We start from the raw sequence: 23,752 nt of genomic DNA, 5'->3' as shown, positions 1-23,752 counted from the left end.
GTAAATATTGATATTTTAATTTATTTTATCGTTATCAAAAATAGATAACAACAAAGATTTTCTCTGAAGGAGTTGAAGTGCATCGATACGTATCGCTGAATCAGAATGACTAAATACATTTATTTATTAATATTATGATTTATGAGTCATGTGTTGGTATCGGTACGTTTAAATTTTACACAAAATATTATAGAATATTATACATAAATTATGATTTATGAACCAAGGCAATAGGCATTAAATATTGCATACCTACGTCCTACGAAACGGAAACGTCTTACGATTACACGTTTATCGATGAAATTTGGTTTATTGTACCAACATAGAACAAGTACCACTCAGGAATGACTATTTAGTTTAGGTATCATTGTATTAACAAATTTAATTTTCACATTATTAGTTATTACTTATTTAATAATAAGTATCACTGCGTCTAAATCAAAACCCAAATTGCAAAACTTAATATGAATGTAAAGTTTTCTTCAACAAGAGTGTTTTCGGATTTCTGTAGACGTTTAAAAATAATTTCTATCACTATTTGAAAATAATTTTATTTAGCCCTCACCGCCCCTCCAAAAAAAAATCCTGACAAGTTCCAATATAGGTAGGGTTACCATTTTTTTTTAGACCAAATCCGGACATCAGTTCTGTTTGGGGGGGGGGAATAAAAAAAAATAATTGTTCTTTCATTAATACAATTTTATTTAGATCTATAAATTAGGTTAAATATGTTATAAAATGTGTTACGTAATAATTTTTATTAGTTCATTATTTAGTTCGTGCTTGGTCCTGATTCGCAATATTCTTCATCGTCTTTTTTCTTTTCATATTTTTCAGATGCGTTAATTTTCTTCAGAAAACATTTGTCAATTTTAATTTTATCATGAATTTGTGAACATGTCAAATGAAAAAATATGTATAAAAATAGAAATTAGATATATTCATTTATACAGAGTGAACCCAAAAATCTGCCACCTGATATAACTTTTTATATCAATTTAACCACGTTAAACGATTACCTTTGTAAAATCCGGACATTTTTCAAATCCGGACATGTGTTTGAAATCCGGACTGTCCGGACGAAATCCGGACGTATGGTAACTCTAAATATAGGTATAAGGTATAACCATATGATGGCAGTTATTTAGTCGGAAATTAACAGCTTGCTATTACTGCTATTAGCCACTAATATTTGTGACTAATTAGAAGTAAAATAATAATATTATAATATTATAAGTAAAATATATTTGACGTTTATAAACTTTATCGTTTTTAGCTGTTTGGATTTGTACATGATGGTCGTTTATTTATTTCAGAATATTTTTTTACCGATTGCCATCATATCTAACTGAGTGTCTCATAAATAAAATATTTTTCTTCTTTTACTTCGCCTTCTCTTCCAACTATTTGGGGTCGGCAACCCTCAACCCTAGTCCTCAATTTCCACTTACTAAGATCCTTAGCATCCTCCTCACAAACACCAATCATTCTCATATCGCACTCTATAACTTCATACTCGCGGTCGACTATCACAGATAACAGATTATGAACCCATCGCCTAAGCCCTAAATACAATATATTAATAGGTACTATACTACTATAGATTATGAATCAACTACAAGTAACAAGAAACAGTTTCAAACAAATAGTTATAGTCTACAGAATGATGTCTATTGCAGTAATGTAGGTTGGTGTGAATGTGTTAGTCAGTATCTAATTCGAAATAATATGCAGTTTTTTTTTAATGTAATATTAATAATATATAATAATATGACTAATCTTCCAGCTCCTTTTTAAAACAAAATTTAAGAGACGCTTATAATTCTTTTTATTAAAAAAAATTATTAAAATGGTTATAATATTATGGTTGGAATATTCATTTATACGCGAGTAATATTGTAATATGGAGAAAAAAACAATTTGAAATCTGATGAATTTTGAATGAATGAAATCAACTTACCTATGTATTAAAAATTAAAAAAAGGCCACCGCTTGTTTTTTCTCTCTGGCCCACGCTCAACAAAAACAAAACAAATTTTCGTTTTTTAGTAATGAACATTTTGATTTGCCATCCTTCAGAATAAATTCACCCTTTGGCCTTTATTACAAAATCTAAAAAACCTAGTATTTCAAAAAAATATTGGCCTAGAATTGCCGCCCTAGACAACTGCCTACTTTGCCTGACTAAGCGTCCACCGCGGCGATAATTAAACTAGTTAAGTCAAATAGTTTAAAAAAAATATTTTTAACTTTTTAACTAGTGATTGCCACCCTTTGACATTTTGATATATGGTGGGATGTCTAGGCGATAGCCCTAATCACATAAATGACCGTTTTTATCTAGCGGGACAATTCATAGCATAATAGGTATATTATATAAAACGAATAATAAATCAGAATGAAACATTTTATGAAAAAAAGGTAGGTAATTCTGTTTTAACGGTAATGCTGATATTTTGGCTATAATTATTAAAATATTTTCTTGAATGTCTTATTGTAATCATTTCGAAACCAGGCAATACACTAAATCAATAAATATATATTCATTATTGACATCACGTGTTTGGATATTTTTTATTCCTGTGTCCTTTATAATCCTAATAATATTGTGAAATTATGTGTAGTACGGTAGGTAGGTCGTAGGTGGTAGGTGTGTCGTTATCCGGTAGGTAATGAAGTGACGGAAACGGGACCAATACAATATAATATTGTTTAATTTTTTTTTTTTTTTGCCGAACTACTATTTACTACAATTTATTGTGTTATTCGACTTTCGGGTTCTAGCACGCTAACTAGGTACCCTATGGGTGAAGATATTTAGTCCAATAATTACAATAATTAAATAGAAAATAAAAATACCTAGACATTTTCGTATCCCCCTCCCCACAGATCAGTATAATATAATACTAATGTATTATTCAATAACCTGCCAAACAACAATATTTACTTTTTAATAAATTCCAATCATAGAATAAATGAAAATGTGAGATTAATTTAATCTAAATCTCTGTTCCAAACTCCCAATTACGGCCAATCGTCCATGGATTACGACCACTACGTTAAAGTACCCAATAAATTATAATTATTCAATAATATCATAATTTATAAATATAAAAATATTAAATATAATTTAATATTCGTAATTATTGGGCAATAATGTAGGTAGTCTGATTTCTGGTAGTATAGTAATTAGTAGTTATGATGTTGGGTGTACCGACGTGCCGTGGCGAATGGATGATATACGGTTCTATAAAATATAGTTTAATATTTTATAATTATAAAAGATATATTATAACCTCTCGCTCTCGGAAACTGTGATTGTTATCGTACCAAAAAAAAAATATTAAAATGACTGTCGGGCAGTGTTGGCTGATGCAGTACGTGGAGTGATAACTGATAATGGTATTGTTTTGGTTGGTGGTGAGAGATGATCTGTATCGAAAATATTTGCTCTTCAGTCGAGCAGCAGCAGATTCATATTGCACCTATTACATGGCAAATTGGCAATTTAGTTGGTAGGTGGAGTGTGGACTGTGAACGTGCTGCTACATCTGCAACAGTGCAGCTACGGCCGTCATCATTCGTCGTCAATAACGAGACCGATCATCGCTTATTTATAGGTTCCTACTTCCTTACTACCTTAAATGCTAATTAATGGTAAACATTTTTTTCAAAAATAATCGAATCCCCGTTCCTCTCCGCACAAGAGGCACGACGCTCAATCATATTATTTTACTCAAAATCTAATGCGGCCATCATCAGTACGCAATACTAATTATTATCGTTGTTGTTATTATGTGAAAGTGCATGTCCATGAGAAATTGTTTTAAAGATGACGAATTCGACTTTGTTACTGCCTCAATACCACAAGTATCTCAATGGTGCACCAGTGCCGTTCAGCAGGCGGACGCGGAGGAACAGCGAACTGTGTCTGGTCGTGCTGGTATTCATCTCCCTGACAATCATCTGCTTTGGTGCCGTGTTCTATTTACCTGAGTTTAAGGCGACTTACGGTGGTACCATCAACAATGTGTACAAGCACATACAGAATGCAGGGCCCGAACTGTTGTTGCCAGCCCATGGAAACTCTAGACATGATGGAGTATTGGAGGACCCACATGCCGCTTGGGACAAGCAAATACTCTCAGCTAAAATTGATGAGGACTATTCAGACAAACGCAAAGTGTTAGAAAGACCTGATACAGGCAATACTATCAAACGGTATATTATCAGTAACAGTAGTTTCAATCCTGAAGTAGAATCAATCGCTGAACATGTTGATACCAGTCAAACTTATGAGAATTCCGAATTGAGTAAAAGGCGAAACAAAGTTAAAGAAGTGAGTAAACTAAATGTGTTAAAAAAGGCTACTAGCTAGGTACCTATGTGTTTATATTATAAAGAAACAAACTGTCAACATTTAAATTCTGGCCAGGTATGTGTTTGAGGTGTGTAATACTGTCTAGCTTAACTGGACAATAAAGTTGTATGTGAATTATTTAAAATAAATATTGTTATAAATGTATATACATTGTCCATATATTTTTTTTTTTTTAATATTATTTAATATTTTAGATAAAAATTTATAAAATGGCAATACAAATGTAATATATTATACTATAAAATATATTTTTTAATTTGAATAATGTGTTTTATTTAATTTATTATTACATACTTACTCTAATTTGTTTCTTATTTAGATGATGAAGCATGGCTGGGATAATTATGTTAAATATGCATGGGGTAAAAATGAATTAAAACCTGTATCAAAACGAGATCATTCTGGAAGCGTATTTGGATCTGCAAGTATGGGTGCAACTATTGTCGATTCATTGGATACATTATTAATTATGGGCTTACACGATGAGTATAAACTTGGAAGAGATTGGGTTGCTGATAATTTTACTTTAGAAAATGTGGTAAGTAAATGTTTTTGGTCAGACTATTTCTTTTATTCAGTCAGTTTTCTAATATTTATTATTTTTACCCTCTTGTTTTATAATAATATTCTATTTCTATAATAATACGTTTACAGTGCAATAGGTAGGTACAGCAGTATAATATTATTAATAAATGTTTAAAGTCAAGTTTATCAAAAGTTAATGATCATATTTTTCCTTGGCTTTATGGTTCCCTACAAATTAAAAATATCCTAATAAATTGACAATAATTAATAACATTACATTAAAAAAACTTGCGAATTATATTTATATAAAAACATTGTTAAGATATGTACAAAAGTCTTAATATAACAACTATCTACCTACCTATGTTGTGTTAGAAATTAGAGCATATTTTTTTCTTTTGGCTTTTGGTACATAACACTTAGGTACTATTATAGCATAAAATAGAACTATTTTATATGCATTTAGTTGCCTAGTATGCTCATAAAAATATTATTTTCCTCTCCCACTCATATTTGTGTAGGTATTTACAAATTAGTATTAATTGATATGCTATTATTTTTTTCTTACAGAAAATAGATATATCAGTTTTTGAAACAAATATTCGATTTATTGGTGGTTTTCTTACTTGTTATGCTATGACTGGTGATACTATTTTCCGTGATAAAGCTGATTATGTTGCAAAAAAATTATTACCTGCATTTCAAACTCCAACTGGTATCCCATATTCATTAGTCAATCTAAAAACTGGGGTAAGTATTATTTTTAAGTTAGTTTAATATCTTTTACTATCATGCAGTGCTTGAATAATGAGTTCTGAAGCCTGTCTGAAAATTTTAATTTAAGATCGTTTGGCCCATACTATATTTAAATAATTCCTTTTAATTTGTATCAATATATTCTTAACATACTTATAAAGTAATTTAAATTCATTATTGCATATTAAAAGGTTTTTTTTTTTTTATAAATTTATTAATGCTTCGACATCAAAGGTCTTAAGCCTGCATTAAATTAATATAAATAAGTGAACATAATAATTATTACAAGTATTTACATGTGTTTACAATTTATGATGATATGTTGAAAAGGGTTTTATAGTCAATAATAAATTATTGTAAAAATATTAAAAATCATCCCAAATAGATGAAGATACATTACTAAAGGTTAGTAAGATATAACATTCAATGTAAAATGTTACATTTAAATTTCAACTCTTAATACAAGAACGAGATGTATTATAATCAAAAAAATAACATTGTTGGTCAGAATTTCTAATAGTTGAGTTACAATATAGTTTTCAATCTCATTTATTCAATGCCAAACATTTTTTTGGTATAGGGGGATCTAAAGTATTATAGAAAGTGATAATTAAGTAGCCCACATAGGTATAACTTAACATTTATTATATCAAAATTTTAATTATTATGTTTAAACTAGTCTAAATTTAAATTTGTAAGTTGTCATAACTGATAAGTACGCTTCTGCAATTATTACTTTTTAAGTAGGTACATTTAATATTATTTATTTTTATGTGAATTGATTATACACGTTTGGAGTATTTTGCATTATAATAATAGTTAAATAATGAAATAGGTAATTATGAAATTCTAATGAATTTCTTACTATCTGTAGTTTGTATATGTAAGTTTGGTAACGAAGACTATTCTTAGCAATGAATTAACATGTTTAGGCACTTAGTGGTGTTACCTGACAAAAATGAAACATAAAAAATTATAAAATCTTATTATCTACACTTCAATTATTGTGACTAATATGAGTGAAGTTTAGAATGATTTGTAAAATGTTATGATTTATTGTTGATAATATTAATTCAAATAGAGGAATCAATTATTTTCAAAATGTTTTTAATATAAATTATAAAAATTAAAATTAAAGGATTGATATATAAATATTAAAGATGGTACATTTTTGATTCTAGAAAAAGAAAAAAATAATTGTTTTCATTTTATAGGGCTTGATAATTTTAATTTTTGGTAGGTTTAAGCACGAAAACTTCTGATCCTTAGCATATCTATTCATTAATTTTATGGTGTATTATGAAACTATATAATTATTTTTACCACTACATAATTATATAGTTTTGTTGGTTTTACTTTTTTTAGAATAGCAAGAATTATTTGTGGGCAAGTGGTAGTAGTAGTATACTATCAGAATTTGGTACGCTACATTTGGAATTTCTATACTTATCTGATATCACTGGAAATGATATTTATAGACAAAAAGTTGAACATATTAGACAGTTTGTAAGGAGTCTTGATCGACCTAATGGATTATATCCAAATTTCTTAAATCCAATTACTGGAAAATGGGGACAACGTAAGTGTTTTTGTATAATTTTTAAATTGTTTCTGATTATTAATATTAATTGAAATACAATTTAGTTAAGTAAACAAAATTCTACTAATGTATACCTTATTAAATATTCAAATACTAAGTAAAATAATTATATCTATATCTACACTATTAAAAGAAATTATCTGCTTAGTTATTATAACGAAAATAGGTTAGTTCTATTTTGAAAAAAAAGTTTAAAACATCACAGGGTACCCCTTAAATGGAGTAAAAAAATCAAATTTCTTGAAAATAGATTTTTATAATAAGTTTTTATTCTTTTATTAGTACTTATATAGTATTTATCTTGGTACTTATAGTACTTATTAGATACTTAAAAAGCCTAAATATCAGAATTTGAATAAATTAATTGAAGGTTATTTGAACAGTGAACATGCTTAGTAAATTGGCAATTGGCATGAATATTTTATATAATATTATATTTAATTGAGTATCATCACTTGGTTAATTGAGACTATACTACTGAGTACAACATATTTCACTTAATATTAATGTTTTAATAAACAATCTTAAACAAATCATGCTTATCTTCAATTATTTTATACAATTTAGAAATGTTGGGTTTATTTTATATTATCTTATAAATACTTGCTTATCTTCTGTGCTAGATATTTTGTATTCATAGTGTCTTCAGTCTAAGAAAAATAATCACCTTGTTAAAAATATATAATTTAAATGTAATTCAAACTAATATCTACAATCAAAAGACAGTTTGACACTTCAGATTGCATAAAAAAAGAAACAATTAGTAAATAGACAATAAGCAGAATTGAATCAGAAATTTTTACCTATACTTAACTATAATTGTTTTATCAGGAACCATACATAACAAGCAATCAATTATAAAAACTTAAAATGTACTATTATTTACGTGACATATTTTGTAATTTGTATACATTTAAATGCATTATTTTTAAAACTATAAATCGGATAAAATTAAACTATTTAACTTTACAGATGTTTGTCTTTTACATATTTTTGAATATAAAATAATTATGACATGACTAAATTTTTACAGCTAATATTTATCATATTATCTACAATCTACCTGTGCATAATGTGTTATATACATATTATTCATGATTGCATTGTATAATTTCAGGTCATGTATCATTAGGAGGCCTTGGTGATAGTTTTTATGAATATTTGCTGAAAGCGTATATACAATCTAATGGTAAAGATTTAATTGCACGTGACATGTTTGATGATGCCATGGCAAGTGTGATGGATAACCTAGTACAAACATCTTCTACTGGACTAACTTATTTAGCTGACATGCGTTTTGATCGACTTGAACATAAAATGGACCACTTATCATGTTTTGCAGGTAAATAATATTAAACATGATAGTTGATTTTTACTTAACACCTGGTCGTTAAAAACTCAGTTTTGTCTAGATTTTATAAGTATTTTGTAGAAATTCTTATGTCTTATGAAGTTTTTAAAGCATTACTTTTTTCGTTTACTAAATCTATACAAATTATCACTAAATTTTCTTAAACATAAAATATTTTCTAATTTTTTATTGAATAAAATGTATGAACTAAAAAGTCTAAAACACTATAATGGCTTAAATTTTTGAACACTCAAATAATACATGGACAATTATAATTAGAGCTTATTATTGTATTCAAAAATTAATAAAAACTTAATTTTATGCTTATGTAATTTCAGGTGGAATGTTTGCACTTGCTGGTGAAACTCTTGGCAGCGATGCATCTAAACACTATACTGATCTTGGAGCTAGTTTAACAGAAACATGTCATGCAGCTTATGATAAAACTGCTACAAAATTAGGGCCTGAAGCTTTTAGATTTACAGATAATTATGAAGCAGTCGCAGTACGTGGTACTGAAAAATATAATATTCTTCGGCCTGAAACAGTTGAATCATATTTTGTTTTATGGCGATTAACTCATGACAATAAATATCGAGAATGGGGATGGGAGGCCGTACAAGTAAGAGCCATTTTACTTTTTCAAATGACTGCAAAAGTGCTAATAGATAATTATTATTAGTCTCAGTCTTAACATGGTTTAATACATTTTGGTTTTATTGTATTAAGGCTTTTGAAAAACACTGTAGAGTATCAGGTGGATACAGTGGAATTAAAGATGTTTATCAAATAGATTCAATTAAAGATGATGTTCAGCAGAGTTACTTTTTTGCAGAAACTCTCAAAGTATGTTATATTGATTAGTAATTTAGATAAAATAAAACAATTATAATTTTACTTATTTATAAATTATGTTCTAGTATTTATACCTATTATTCAGTGATGATAACCTAATTCCATTGGATAAATGGGTATTTAATTCAGAAGCTCATCCACTTCCTGTTAAAGGACGTAATTCTCAATATAGAATGCATCAATGAGTTGTATAATTGTCGTGATTTATATGTTTGGAATGTCGAGAACTTTGTTTATGCATTTTTATTGTATGTTAAACATTTTGAAAGGTAAATTAATTTTTGAAATTCGTTGACATATATTAGGTAATTATGTTTTCTATCTTTATTTTTTATTAAAATTTAAAATATGTATTAATATACTATGGATAACCTGCTGCATATTAGTATACAGAGTTGATAACATTTAATGTTTCACAAACATGAATATTCTATCTGTTAGTTTGTAAACAATCACCATTATATTTTATGGAATGTACAATTTGAATAACTTAGTATATTTAATACATATTATATAGATTTTGTTTTGTTAAATCTAACTATTTGAAAACTACTCTCAATGATTCATATAATTAATTTTCTGTGATAATAAATTAATTTTTTTTTGTTTAGCTAGAATTCAAATTTTAAGCAAGATTCTTTGTTATTGTTTGCCAATTTATTTTCTTACTTAACAACTCTCAGTAATTTTTTTTTACTAATAAACATTAATTTTAGTATTTGTTATCCATACATTTTCAATACAAATAATGATTTTATAGATCTATTGTAAATGTTTAATTTTGATATATTTCAAAAATTGGCAGCTATTAATACTTTTTAACTCTTTAGGATTTTATAAATTTTAATGTTTACTAATTCTATAATGGCATTGGTATAATATCAATAGTTAAAAAATTATTTAAACAGTATTTTAATTTTAAGTTGTAGAATTAACAATATATATTCTATAGATATATCAATAAAAACATTTTACATTATGACTAAGGTTCGGGACATTTTGCACTAATAATGTTCTAATATAAATAAAAAATACAAAATTAAAATGACCAAAACATTTTTTTAAACATTTATGAACAAAAATATGATTAAATAAAATAGTAACATTGATTATTAATTACAATTCAGGATATATTGCACTTAAAAATGCCTAAATTTGTCTAATCTATATTTTTTTATAAAATATATAAGTCAATTTTTAACATAACTATACAGATTGATCTACCAAAAAATAAAAAATAAATGCATTTAAGTTAGAACCTTAGTTGTGACCTACCTTTTTTTAAATATTCCTTTTAGATAAATAATAATGATTATACATATTTCTTAATACAGTTGTATTTACTTTTAAAAAGGTGATCTGATTTAATTTAATTTTTCACAATATACAAGAATATAAGTGTTATAGATGTTTTGGAATTTTTATTTTTAAGTTAATGGTGGTTTTGATTACTAAATTATTGTTTTAATATGTTTTTACAGTAGTTAATTAATTTTCATGCACCTGATTTATAAGAAAATTGTTTTCTTAATATTGAGAATACACTCAGTCACTCAGACATTATGTTTCATGTAATTGATGTTTGTATATATTATACCATAAAATAGTATAAAACACTTTTGTATTGCACTTAATAGCATACAGATAATTACGTCTACTAGTTTCACAAATGTTCAAAAACATCATATTACGATCAATATACCTACTTCCTAATTTATATAGCTAACATTAGTATGTTAAAATCACATTTATATTTTTCAAATGATAAAAAATAATTATAATTTAATTTACCATCTGCTACCAGTATTTGATGTTATACACAAACACATCAAATTGTTTATTTTTAGACAAATGATGATAATGTTAAAATGTTTTATTGATCAATGCTGTATCAATAACATTATATGCAATGGTGTTTTAAAACTATAACAGCATTTCTAATTTTGTATGATTAATTGCATTGGGTATTAAAATATTCATTTGATTTACTTTACAATATTTATGTTAAAAAATGTCGGCTATTCTACTTTTTTAGTTTTTGAAAATTTCATGGCTAAATTAATATCTTTTATATCTCAATAAGTCTATTTATTATTTTCATAAAATTCAGATGTATACCATTATTTTCTACTTATTTTACACTTATTTTACCATGTATTGTTTCACTTTTATAGTTTTAACTATATAATATATTAAGACGTGTTATAGTATTATATTAATATTATCCAGGATCATTTCAGTTTGATAGGACTTTATGTGGTAGATTCATAAAGTTTTTTTCGCCACAGAAAGTCAAATATACATAACAAACCATGATTTGTAGTTTATAGCAGTGATGAAGCTTCATAGGACACAATGATTGTAGGGTAATTGGAAAACAGGCATAAATTATAACTATGCTATGAGCATGTCTCAGGATTTTTATTTTTGTTTTTTTTTTATCTTAAGCAATCATATTACTCAGTTACTGATCTTGTGTTATCAACCTCCTCAAAACTCTTTATTGTGGTTAGTTTATTTCTAGTATGACATTGTCTAAATATTAGTATCAATAATATTATCATTACACCCAATTTATATTTTTTTTTCGACATCTCCCCGAGTATTTAGACTCATACCTCTCCACTGGTTTAACTCCATTAGATTTAACATACTATTTAGCTATACAATTTTTGCTTTAAATGCTTACTAAATCAAACGTGTACCTACTTGTATTTTATGTACTAATTATTAATTGTGTAAAAACAAAAAACAAAAAAAATGTTAAATTAGGCCATAAATAATTTAACCGTAAAATATGTTTTCCAGTTAATTGTACTACCATATATATTATTAATACTATTAAACTATTGTTTGTATATTATAAGTCATAAGAACTATAAATTTTCAAACAACATAATATGATTTATATATTGTTCCATCTTTACAAATGGGTTTTTTATATAAACTAATTTATTTGATTACTTAATTAGTAGATACAATCATGTTAAAAACAATTAATATAATATATTATATCACACCATTCGCATTTATTTCAAATTGTAATTTATTTGTACAAACCTATGTGTATGTAAATATAAAAATATAGGTAATGCCAATAGTTCACTTTTGCAGTGACATATTTGATCATATTGTCATAATCACTTGTTAAGTGAATAAATTATAAATAATGTTATGTGTTAATATGCTTTTAGTTGAGTTTAGAATAAATTAATTTAAGTGTGTTAAAGTTTATTTGTAAGATAACAAAATAATGAAAAAATATAGTTGTGTTTTTTTTGCATTTTAAACTGTATTCAATTTTTTAAAAGCTCATCCTATACCCAATGTCCTCATATTATATCTTCAAGTTTGATAATTATCAAACTATATTATATGCCCTGTACCTATATTATGCAGTTCTTCTTAGATTTAGAAATTAAATTAAATGAGCAATAGGAAAAAATAATGCTAATTCACATGATTATTTTTATATTTGTTTTATTTGGTTGTCTATAAATAATAATACAAAGATAAATAAATGTTTTGTACTATGATACTAAAAAAAAAATCATGTTGGAAAAAAAGCTTAAAATGCAACACAAATATATACATTTTGTACAATGATTGCTATTAGCTTACTCTAAACATTTATATTATTTCATATCATAAATTGGTAAAAATTTGTGATGGGCATAATCGAATGATTAGTAATCGAGACATTTCCATAATCGAGATATCACTCAAAATAATTATTCAAAACTACCAAATTCCGATTGAAACATTATTAATCAAGATATTGCCATAATCGAATTAGTTATCAAGACTTTTAACCAAATTTTTAAATAAATTGATTTTAATTGGTAAGAAATATAGATTCTTAGCTTTTAATGTTTATACTACAGAAATTGTTTCGTTATTTCTTATTATGCTACTGAGTACTGAATAATAGAAACATTTCGATGCGTTATAAATTTATTTAAACATTTTAATTTTTAATAAAATAGTAAAATATTTTTACACGTTTTATTTAATATTTAAACCTTTGAAAAATATAGAAATTCATAAAAACATTAAAAACGGTAAATAGATTAATACAATTAATTACAACTCGTAATATTTTATACATTATTATATGTGTACAGTGGCGTGGTGAACTTCATTAAGTTATGAGGCACAGTTATATTGTCAGACCCATAGACCAACCACCCACTCCACCTATCACAAAAAACATTAAAAAAATGTCTTAAGATAAAATATATTTATTCATTTAAATAGTAATGATTTTTTAACACATCAGATGATCTATGAGGACACCCACCACCTCTAAAACTGAGGCATGTGTCTCAAATATGGTCCGTCACGCCACTGTACGTGTATAACTATAAACATTAAATTAATAAGTATCTACTTATAATTATAAAATAATTAGTAATCATTGTTTTCAAAATAAACGAGATATCATCGAAAAAAGATCATTCGATTATTATATAATCAAAATTCAAAATATCTCGATTATATGATCGATATTATTTTAATAATCGAGATATCTCGATTATGCCCATCACTAGTAAAAATTATGAACATACAGGAAAATCCAACAACCACTTTAATTTTTTTTACAATCCTGGCATTATATAAGCGATATCGTCCATTAGCCTCGACATTGTTTCTTGGGAGTTCACATTAATTTCTGTAACTTGTTGAGTAAGACAAAGTAGAGGTCCCAAGGCACATAACAGAGAATCTAGAAGAACCGATACACTTCCATTTACAGCTATCTGGCCCTGAACACACAACATAAATACATGGTTGGCAATAAGAAAGAAAAAGTATTTTAAAGTTAGTCCTACTAATCTGCTCACCTGATGTTCTTTCAGTCTTTGACCAATTATACCCAATGATTCACCTAGTAAAGCCAAATGAGCTGCTACATCAATAGGCTGCGTCGATCTTAGCGGCTCTATTTTAGGTTTATTTCTGAATATTTTAAACAATAAAATTACAACACATTTAGACATCTAGTGGCTACTCTAATGTATTATGTCAAATTGTATTTACTTATTGCTAGCATCTATTGAATTATCAATAATTTCTGAGGTTGGTTTTAAAACTGTTATTTTTGAATCATTTGTACTATTATCATCCAATCCTTCACGTTCTAATAATCTCTTGGCCTTGCGTACCCATCGCTACAAAATTAAAAATAAATTATTAGATTCATAATTTCATTAACTGAAACTTACACTTTTATCTTCAGTCGGTACAGATTTCCACATGTCTCTGAGCTGTTGGTTAATTTGTGATGCACCTTAATAAATTGATTCATAGTTAAAAATCAATTAACAGCAATTACAAGATATTGCAAAAACTTACTAAAGTTTGGATAAGCATTCATCAAAGTCTTACGCACTTCTTTAGCCCACAATGCATATGCCACAAACCCTGGCTCTTTCATGTTTAAATTTTTGAGAGCATACATAAACTAAACAAATGCAAAAAAAATTGTATTAGGCATATACAATATATCTGTAAAACAAGAAAGAAAAAATATACTTGATTGTGTTCTCCTACTGATACAGAAGTACCGCTGGGTTCAGTGTCATCTATAACCATTTAAATTATAATGTTTAAATTTATAAGTGATATCATCAACAGTGAAAGACAAATTTTAACCATTAAATAACATAATTATTGTTTGCAATTGAAAAATATAATTCATAATGCACATATTAATTGGAGGATCTTTGCCCTCAATCACAATATAGATACATACTTTATTCTTACTAAATGTGTTTATTGTTATGTACTCACCACAATCTTTGGTGTCTACTGTCCATTCACCGCTTTCGGTGTGTTGTTGATCTTCTAAAAATTCCATACTGTTATCGTCTTCATTAAACTGAGAAAAAGTGTTACTTTATTATCCGTAGTTATTACTTATTTTTTTATTGACATTTAAGAGAACATCATACCTGCACATGTTGTGCCTATATTCATAACACATAGAATATCAAAACATCCACAGCACTACAGCAGTTCCAATTTTGTGTTGGTAGCTTAAATTTTAGAGCAAATTTTCCTATTATCAAACTTAAATTTAAGAACATTATCCATGTTCTGAAGTTGGTTTTAAATAATAATTAAATTTCTAAGTATGATAAGTAAAAAATAAATATTTGAAAATGCTCAGAGTTCACTTAGAAACTAACAAAGTTAGAACTGTTGGTCGTGCACGATACAATATCCTCTTGACGATATAATAGGTACGCGGTAAAATGATACGATTTTTATACTCTAGGTTTTAAAAAAAAAAAACAAAAAAAAAAAATACAAAATACTGACTTGATCAAGTGGCTCGTGGTTGGACGATTGTCTTTTTGAACTTTGTTTCGACGACTTGGGCGTTTTTTCTTTTTCTTCTGCAAGACAATAGTTAACATTTTGTAAAACACACACATAAAGCTAAACGTTCGTTTTTGATTATTAAACGATTTTTTACGTACGTGAGTCCGACGATTCAAAATCAAGCAATTTGGAAGACTTCTTTATGATTCGTCCAGATCTCGAAACCGCTGTTACTTCCGGTTCGTCTTAAACATTGAACACAGAAAATGTTAGAATAATAATGTATGATAATATTGTTATTGACAATTACAGTGCACTAATTCATCATTTGGTAACAAATAAGTTTAGTTACCATCAATCGAAAATTTTCGTTATCAAATAAAACCTTAAAATATTGCACAATTTTGAGTGAGTAACTATGGACGTTGGACAAGACAGGTCAGTCGATCAATCTAAATAAGCAGTAATAAGCCGTTTCTATTTATTAAGGTGTAGAATGTAGAAACATATTTGGATATTACAATAATAGTAATTTGTATTTATAGCTAGCTTGTAGAATTGTACATATTACAATACTTCATTGTATTTCATCGGTTAGTATTTTAGTAAGTTAAAGTTAGCAACTTTTAAAGTAATAACAGAACGAACAATAATTTATCATTATGACCAATATTTCAATTAAGATTCTATTTTTGGAGTATAATATATATATATTTCCGTGGTCGCCGTCTTTTCACAGAGATAAAAACCGTTTAAAATGATAACTTATGATAACAATAAATAAGCTACTGAACTTAAAGGACGTCGAGTCGAATAATCACTACTCAGTTGTATCTATTCTGTGGTCGAGACGGTCGAGTATCGACTATCGAGTTTAGTTTAGTTTACTATTTAGTAATAAATAATAATTAGTATTATCTCACACTGTGCTCAATTTTGTGTTATGTCATAGTGACACACTGACACTCGTGATTAATTGTGAAGTCTTGATCAAAAATCAAAATATACTTTCATGGTTTCATTAGGTGCTTATGGAGTGTACTACGTTAAATTGATTTAAACTTTTAATTAAATTCATAGTGGATGATCAAAAATTATTTTTTTTAAATTTTAAATGTAAAAAAGAACCAAGAAGCCGTGTTTTCCTGTCTAAGTCTATATAGTGAGTATTATAAGCCGTTTTGAATTCAAAACATTTGCATGTTAATTAAAACATTTTTATTTCTTTAAAGTTAGTATATTTGTAGTAGTATAGCTTTATAAGTACGTAGATGTAACATTAAACTACTTTTTCTTCAATATATTATATATATATTGCTCAATGACAGTCATATAAATGTTTACATCTTTGCTAAAAAGTACAACAAATAGCGTTGTTTGATAACTTTAAACTGTCATTCGACATATATGTGTTTTAATAACTTTATTGCTTATTGTATTTAAAAATTTATAGGGGGAATCAGATTATAATGATTATATAATTTTATTTGCCTATTTAAGTGTTAGCTGACCAGCTAAAGATTTTGTCACCGCCAGTAATTAGTATTTACTATTATTTATTATACGAAATATTAAATTTTATAAAATAATAATCAAGAAAAAATACGAATTCAGATTTGTTTTGCAATACATTTTTGTTCTCCAATGATTTTAGTGGTACTATTATTTTTAAAATACAAGTTGAACTTTTCTTACAGTTCTAATACACATGATGAAAAGTTTAGTATTGGAATTTATCGCATCATTAAATAAAAATACAACTATTTAGGTTAATTTTTTTATTTACAATCGAACAATCACTGTTTAAGAAAAAATCGTGTCATCTTGAGCCCATCCATCATTTAATGATAGGAATCTTCGCTTGGATGCAGTGTTCATATAAGGTCTTAACATCCATTCTGTATCTGCGGAATCAGCTGATTCTAAGGTTCCTAATTTTATTTGGTAAAGTTTCAATTGAAAACGAGGACCAACTTCACTCATTTCAATTTTGTTACCATCCACCTAAAAACATTTTCCATTAAATAACTGAAATGAAAGTATATTATTGATTAAAATAAACCTTACTGTCTTGTAAGTATGGTGTCTAAACGATATATAGTCATCATGGTTGGCAAAAGAAATGACTCTCTTGCTGTCTTCTTTAGGAACCGGGTACAAATACTTTAAAATGTTCATTGTTCTTTTACCGAGCGGGGTTTCAAAATTGTGGAAAATCAAATGTGGATACTGTTCAGACATTGTACCAATATCAGGCACGTCGTGCCTCATGACCACATCTGTTAAGTTGAAATATGCCGTTGGGCCATATGGCATATGACAAACGATCAATGTGTCCGGGACACCTCTGTGCTCGTGCACAACAATGAAATCGGTAACCTCGTTTGCCCGACAGGCTTGGACCAATTGCTTGATCTCATAGTTACCACGATTCATTCGCTGGGCATTTGGAAATATCAGCCTGAGCTCCTTGACGAACTTTTTCAGCCTGGCCGACGGGTCATGCGACGTGGTGATCATGATTTTCGGGTCTTCGACACCGGCCCAACGGTACTCATCGTCCTCGTGCGAAGTGCCCGCACCGCCCTCCTCGCCACCGCCGATGGCCGACAGCCCTGGTGCCCCGTCGTCCCATTCTAGTTTTTCTTGCAAATGCAATGCCTCTGCGCGCAAGTCATAATGAATTGGAACGTTCTCGTCCAGACAGTGTTTCAACCGTTCCTTCTTGTCCTGGATCACCTTCTGACGGGTTTCCAAACTCTTCCGGTACAGGTACTCGCGCCGGAGTCGAGCTTGCCGGCGTAACATGATTTTTGGTGACAAAATCGACGGAAATTAATTTTAATAATTAATACTGGCGGGGTAGTGGCAGCAATCGGTGTTCACCAAAATACGATAAACATTCAAATATTGTGTATAGTGTACGTCACTATTTATCGAGAGTCCTCCGTTCGGCGTTCAGTATTGTTACTTGACGTGAGGAATATTATACGAATCATAATCATTATTTCATTATGCACGTGGTTGTGTTTACAGAAGATAACAGATCGCCTTATCATCAACCAGTCGTCGGTGGGTAGTCTTTCACAGGTTGTCCTCGACGGCTCGACGTCCGCTTCATCCGGGTACACTGTTCGTTCTGTTGTTTTGTTTACATATTCATTTTTCAATATTTACGATTTTTTCGTAAACATAACATATTCAATTACGACCATCAAAAGTAAGTAATGTCACGTCTTACTTCTTATTAACTCAACATTCTGGATCATAGTTCACAAAAAGTAATACGACGTTCTAAACCGTATTTTATCAAGCGCGTAAAACGACAGCGGTGGAGAAATTAATCCCATTTATAACCCGACGAGATTCGTTGCTAATATGAATACACTTTTAAAATCGTACTAATTTACTAACTACACTACTTACTTGGATGTTTCTGATCAGATTTTCGGCCCTTTTCCCTGTCCATTATGTTTTTCACAGTGTTTTATTTCCACCCTGTCAAGTATTTACATCCAGTTAATATTTTTATCACTGGATTTATTTTCTTATCAAAAAATCAAATACCTGTGATTAAATTAATTTTATAAACTAGGTGAATAATGATAAGAAATTTGATAAAGTGAGATTGAAGCGCCTAATTTTGAATTTTGCCGTCAAAAGTTAAACGTATTGAATTTTAAAAATTATTTTGAATTAGGTTACCTATTACTTTTATTGTAAATATTTATACATTTGTACATTAGTTGTATATTTATTTTAAATAGTTATATCATCTGTATTTCATGTGTATAGCAAATATTATGTTTTAAGGGTAATATTATCTCGACCGTTTAATTTACTCAACTAGTTATTTAATATTATTTTCCATTATATTATGTTTAGTAAATTTAAGTGAAAATTATTTTTACTGTGCAATTAACTATAGTTAAAAGAGTTTTCAGACTTTTAATATCCAACATGTTACATGCGTATTGCTACCTGACATTTCTAACCTGATATTTATAGTAAAATGTTTTGGTTAAAGTGTTTATAATCAATTATTATATTTTATTAAATTCATGATTCCTAATACTTTTTATGTACCATTCAATTCACTAATTAAATCTGTTTGTATTTAATTTGTTTATCTATTAGATTCGAGTGATATCAAAATATAAACCTGCGCGATGGCTATTTCCAATATAGAAATGCACAATCGTGTAACTCGTCATTTGGAGAATTCTCATATTATAATATCATCCGAAAACGAATGGTTTAAGCAATGTGTGGAATTCTTTATGTCTGATAATCCAAATGTAATTAATGAAAAGATATGAAAATAAGTAAAATTATTAACAGATAACTTTAATTATTTTATTTTTAGTGTGATGCAAAAGGTTTATCGGCAATGGTGATTGAACAATTAAGTTTATCTGATTTTCAAGAAATTGCATTGTTCAGTTTACCAGCCAATTTAAATAATTGTGATAAAAAAGTTTTAACCGGAAAATATTGCCTTCAGGTATTTTGTAATTATATTTTATCCATACATTTAATAATTTTTGAGTGAGTATATTTTATTTTAGATTTTAAACAAAACAACTAATATAGATTATTTTTATTTTTTATTATCTATTTTTATGATTTTTTCCCAGTGGAAAATGTTGTAACATTTCAACGTAGGCTTATCTATTTATTTTATAATACATATTAGTTGTTTCAATTTTCTCAGTTTTTTCTGTACGTGTAATAATTACAGTATCAAAAAAAAATATCAAAGTAAGCTTAGCAAGCTGCAACTCTGAATGGATGTTATAATTCATTGATTAATTATTGCTTTTAATGTTTTTATTTTACGTGACAATACCTAACTGACATACTACTGCTGCGTGTTCGATTTCTTTTTACTTTCATTATATAAATTGGAAATCTCCAATACAAAAAAATATTTCTAATAAAACTAATTAGTACAGCCAGGTTAAATGCTGTAGTCAAGAATTTAAATTTATCATAGTAATAATAAATATTAAATATGAGCCATTCAAGGCATCTGGTTTCCATATCTTATCCAATAACTTTATTCTTAATATCATTGTACAAACATGTTCTTAAACTTATAGGTGAATACCATTCTAGATGTTGGCCAATCATGTTATTCACAATACAACATATTAGTAAAAAGAGATACTAGTAATACTGAAATTGGTGATAATAAACCAGCCCCTTGGGAACCTAAATCACATAGAATGTTAAAGATGATGTGTTCTGATGGTCAACAGGATATAGTAGCTATGGAATATGAGCCATTGCAATGTCTTAAAGAACCATTTATACCTGGCTTCAAAGTATGTTCTAATTAAATTTAAGTAAGCTGCTCTGTGGATGATAAATAGATTTTAAATTGTTGTTTCAGATAGTGGTTGTTGGTCCAGTTGAATATAGAAAAGGAGTGTTACTATTAAAATCTAGTAATGTACACTTCATTGGTGGCGAGGTTGAACATTTATTAATTAAAAATGCACCATTAAATGTATTATGTAGGGCCCTGTAAGTATTTCATTGCAAACTTTGTAATCTTTATTCATTTAATCTTACAAAATATTTTTTTAGAAACAAACCCGAATTAGAAAATCCATACATTTTTTCAAATATTGAAGTCGAAAACGCTGTTATGGAAGAACATGAACCACATATTATTCCACCTAGACAGATAGAAAATGTTTCTGCAGTTGGTATACGAGAACAGAACTCTACAATACCCCCAACTAATACAAATCAAAGTAATAATAGCAACCATATTGGAAATGGAACTATTACAGTAAGTATTCAATATTATATGTTCATTCTAGGTATTTTATTGATTTTTTTTTATATATTTGTGAAGTATGATGATTTTTTTGATGGTGATGATGATTTGTTATATCTGACTCAAATGGCAGAAATTGAAACAAGACTCACTCAATCCAATGAGACAAATTCAGTACCATTACAAACATTTAATACACCCCTAAATAATACCAATGTCAATAATACTAAAATTTCAGTTCCTAAAAACAACATAACAAATAAGAAGCCAGCAGTTACTGGAAGACAGACTAAAATATCTGATATGTTAGCTCCAAGTACTTCAACAGCATCTAGAAGTTCAGTAGCTGAACCAACTAGGTTTCAAAATGATAGTAGCAATAGCATGAATGTTAAACAAATATCAGGGAAACGTATTGCTAGTTCGCCAGTATATACTGAAACTAAAAAGCCATCAATTGAACTGCACAGACCAGATGATGATTGGGGTGATATTGATATGCATATTGATGTTTCAAACCCATTGATTAAAGTCATAAATTCTGCTTCTATTGTGAAGAACTCAAAAATACAAGTGAAACAAAACGAATGGATATGTTCTGGTATCGTGATGGATGAATCTAAACATGAAGAAGCTGAATTCTCATCAGATGTAAGTCTAAACTAATAAGTAAAAGTAAAAATTAATTCTAATAAATATAATAATACATAAGTTTATATTTTAAATTAGGTCATGAATGTCTTATTAGTTATTATCATTTTATATGCACACAGAGTAAAGTATATGTATAATTTTTCTTTTAGGTATTGGAACATTTAATTGGAATTACACCAACAGAAGTTCTTCAGTTAAAAAACAATCCTTTAAACTGTGCCCAACTAAAAGAAAAAATTGAAAAAGTATGCAAAATTGTGTAACTTATTCTTAAACTATAAATATTTACCTGAAAAATTTTATGTTTAGGGAATTAAAGGGGCGTATAGAAAGTTGCACTTATTCAAAGGTAAGATAACTTTGACCTATTCATTAGATGAAAAAAAAAAACCAATTATTACAGACATGGTAATAATATAACTATATAATATAGTACATTATACTGTAAAAATTTATTCAGTATTTAATATTAATGATTGACATTATTTTATATTTATAGTATGTTTTTCTGAATCCTAAGTTGTATTATATATTATTTTATTTTTGATAAATATATTTTTAATATTACTTTAATTCAGTAGTAACTATTTATTTAGTATCAAATGTAATTTGATTGTATTTCAAGTTATTACATGTATAAGACTATACATTTGTTATTTATCACTGAAAACAATGTATTTTTAAAACTAAATTATTACTCTAGTCTGTAGGATAAAAATTAAAAACAGCCATTTATGTCGCTGTTAATAAACACTACAAATTCCAAAATATTTTAAATTCAATTTTACATGAATTTGAAATAAGTAAACATAATTACCTTTATTTAATTTAAATTGTATACGAAAGAATATTGGAAAACACACAAAGTGAAAAAACAAAAATATAGTTTTATGAAATATGCAAAAAAAAGCCTTAGATATAAGGAATAAAGCACGCCTGAAGGTGATTGAGAACCAAAGGAATGAAAACAAACAAACTCTAGCAAATAAACAAAGAGAGGCAAAAAGAACTATAAAAATAGTGAAGAGGAGACAATAGGAAAAATAAAGAATTACGGAAATAACAAACAATAACAATCACAAAAGTTTTCTTCGAAAAAGTGAATAATGTAATAACAGGTTACATGCCAAAATCATCTATGATAAGAAAGGATGATGGAACTATTTTAATCGAGATTTTAATAGATAAAGAAAAAATAGCGAACGAATTTAAAAATGTTTGAGGAAAAGTTGAATCAACCAGAAAATAGGACCACAGACCACAGTAGAAGTTAATGTACAGTGGAAAAATTTTTGGACAAATCAACAATACAAGAAATAGAAATGCTCCAATGATTGATGAAATAGTTTCTGAATGCTCAAAAAAAGGAGGAAAGTAGCGGTTTCAACGATTTCATAAACTAATCACTGATATTTTGGAACAGGAAGAGATTCCAGATTCATGAAGGATATCTGTCCTATATGCTCAGTATATAAAAAGGGAAATTAAATTGACCCAAAGAACTATAGAGGAATT

At 27.8% G+C, this 23,752-nt stretch overlaps 4 protein-coding genes across 7 annotated transcripts; 2 read left to right on the top strand and 2 right to left on the bottom strand.

Moving 5' to 3' along the window:
* Positions 1–3,383: 3,383 nt before the first annotated feature.
* On the top strand, positions 3,384–12,758 carry alpha-Man-Ia (alpha-Mannosidase class I a). The gene is made up of 8 exons (XM_089218602.1): positions 3,384–4,339; positions 4,701–4,919; positions 5,477–5,656; positions 7,028–7,241; positions 8,380–8,604; positions 8,952–9,235; positions 9,343–9,459; positions 9,534–12,758. The coding sequence occupies exons 1-8, from the start codon at positions 3,833–3,835 to the stop codon at positions 9,651–9,653; spliced, it is 1,866 nt and encodes a 621-aa protein (XP_089074728.1). The 5' UTR covers positions 3,384–3,832; the 3' UTR covers positions 9,654–12,758.
* A 173-nt stretch (positions 12,759–12,931) lies between these two features.
* On the bottom strand, positions 12,932–19,355 carry LOC107168855 (HMG box-containing protein 4). Its single transcript, XM_015518395.2, has 10 exons — positions 19,222–19,355; positions 15,954–16,040; positions 15,793–15,869; positions 15,262–15,349; positions 15,004–15,053; positions 14,824–14,932; positions 14,694–14,758; positions 14,509–14,639; positions 14,313–14,427; positions 12,932–14,234 (listed from the first exon to the last, which is right to left on the bottom strand). Exons 1-10 carry the CDS (start codon positions 19,262–19,264, stop codon positions 14,067–14,069), a joined length of 933 nt encoding a protein of 310 aa, XP_015373881.1. The 5' UTR covers positions 19,265–19,355; the 3' UTR covers positions 12,932–14,066.
* Positions 15,954–18,799, bottom strand: LOC107168854 (U3 small nucleolar ribonucleoprotein IMP4). 3 transcript variants are annotated; one of them, XM_089218605.1, is made up of 4 exons: positions 17,863–18,799; positions 16,317–17,799; positions 16,148–16,272; positions 15,954–16,040 (listed from the first exon to the last, which is right to left on the bottom strand). In XM_089218605.1, exons 1-2 carry the CDS (start codon positions 18,601–18,603, stop codon positions 17,599–17,601), a joined length of 942 nt encoding a protein of 313 aa, XP_089074731.1. In that variant the 5' UTR covers positions 18,604–18,799; the 3' UTR covers positions 15,954–16,040; positions 16,148–16,272; positions 16,317–17,598. The 3 variants fall into 3 exon arrangements, with proteins under 3 accessions (XP_089074731.1, XP_089074732.1, XP_015373880.1); XM_089218606.1 differs by having other exon boundaries at positions 16,148–16,247; XM_015518394.2 differs by having other exon boundaries at positions 16,148–17,799.
* Positions 16,821–22,810, top strand: LOC107168853 (uncharacterized). Of its 2 annotated transcripts, none has more exons than XM_015518393.2 (9): positions 16,821–16,957; positions 19,933–20,093; positions 20,162–20,299; positions 20,898–21,122; positions 21,191–21,324; positions 21,388–21,595; positions 21,662–22,234; positions 22,387–22,482; positions 22,547–22,810. In XM_015518393.2, exons 2-9 carry the CDS (start codon positions 19,965–19,967, stop codon positions 22,655–22,657), a joined length of 1,614 nt encoding a protein of 537 aa, XP_015373879.2. In that variant the 5' UTR covers positions 16,821–16,957; positions 19,933–19,964; the 3' UTR covers positions 22,658–22,810. The 2 variants fall into 2 exon arrangements, with proteins under 2 accessions (XP_015373879.2, XP_089074730.1); XM_089218604.1 differs by lacking the exon at positions 16,821–16,957 and adding an exon at positions 18,849–19,015.
* Positions 22,811–23,752: the final 942 nt, after the last annotated feature.

The sequence above is a fragment of the Diuraphis noxia genome, unplaced genomic scaffold (genome assembly GCF_037042655.1).
Source record: "Diuraphis noxia isolate RWA-SAM2 unplaced genomic scaffold, SU_Dnox_SAM2 contig0002, whole genome shotgun sequence".
NCBI classification, from domain to species: domain Eukaryota; kingdom Metazoa; phylum Arthropoda; class Insecta; order Hemiptera; family Aphididae; genus Diuraphis; species Diuraphis noxia.
Note: the sequence above shows the minus strand (reverse complement) of the source record. Positions and strands in the feature narration are given on the sequence as shown.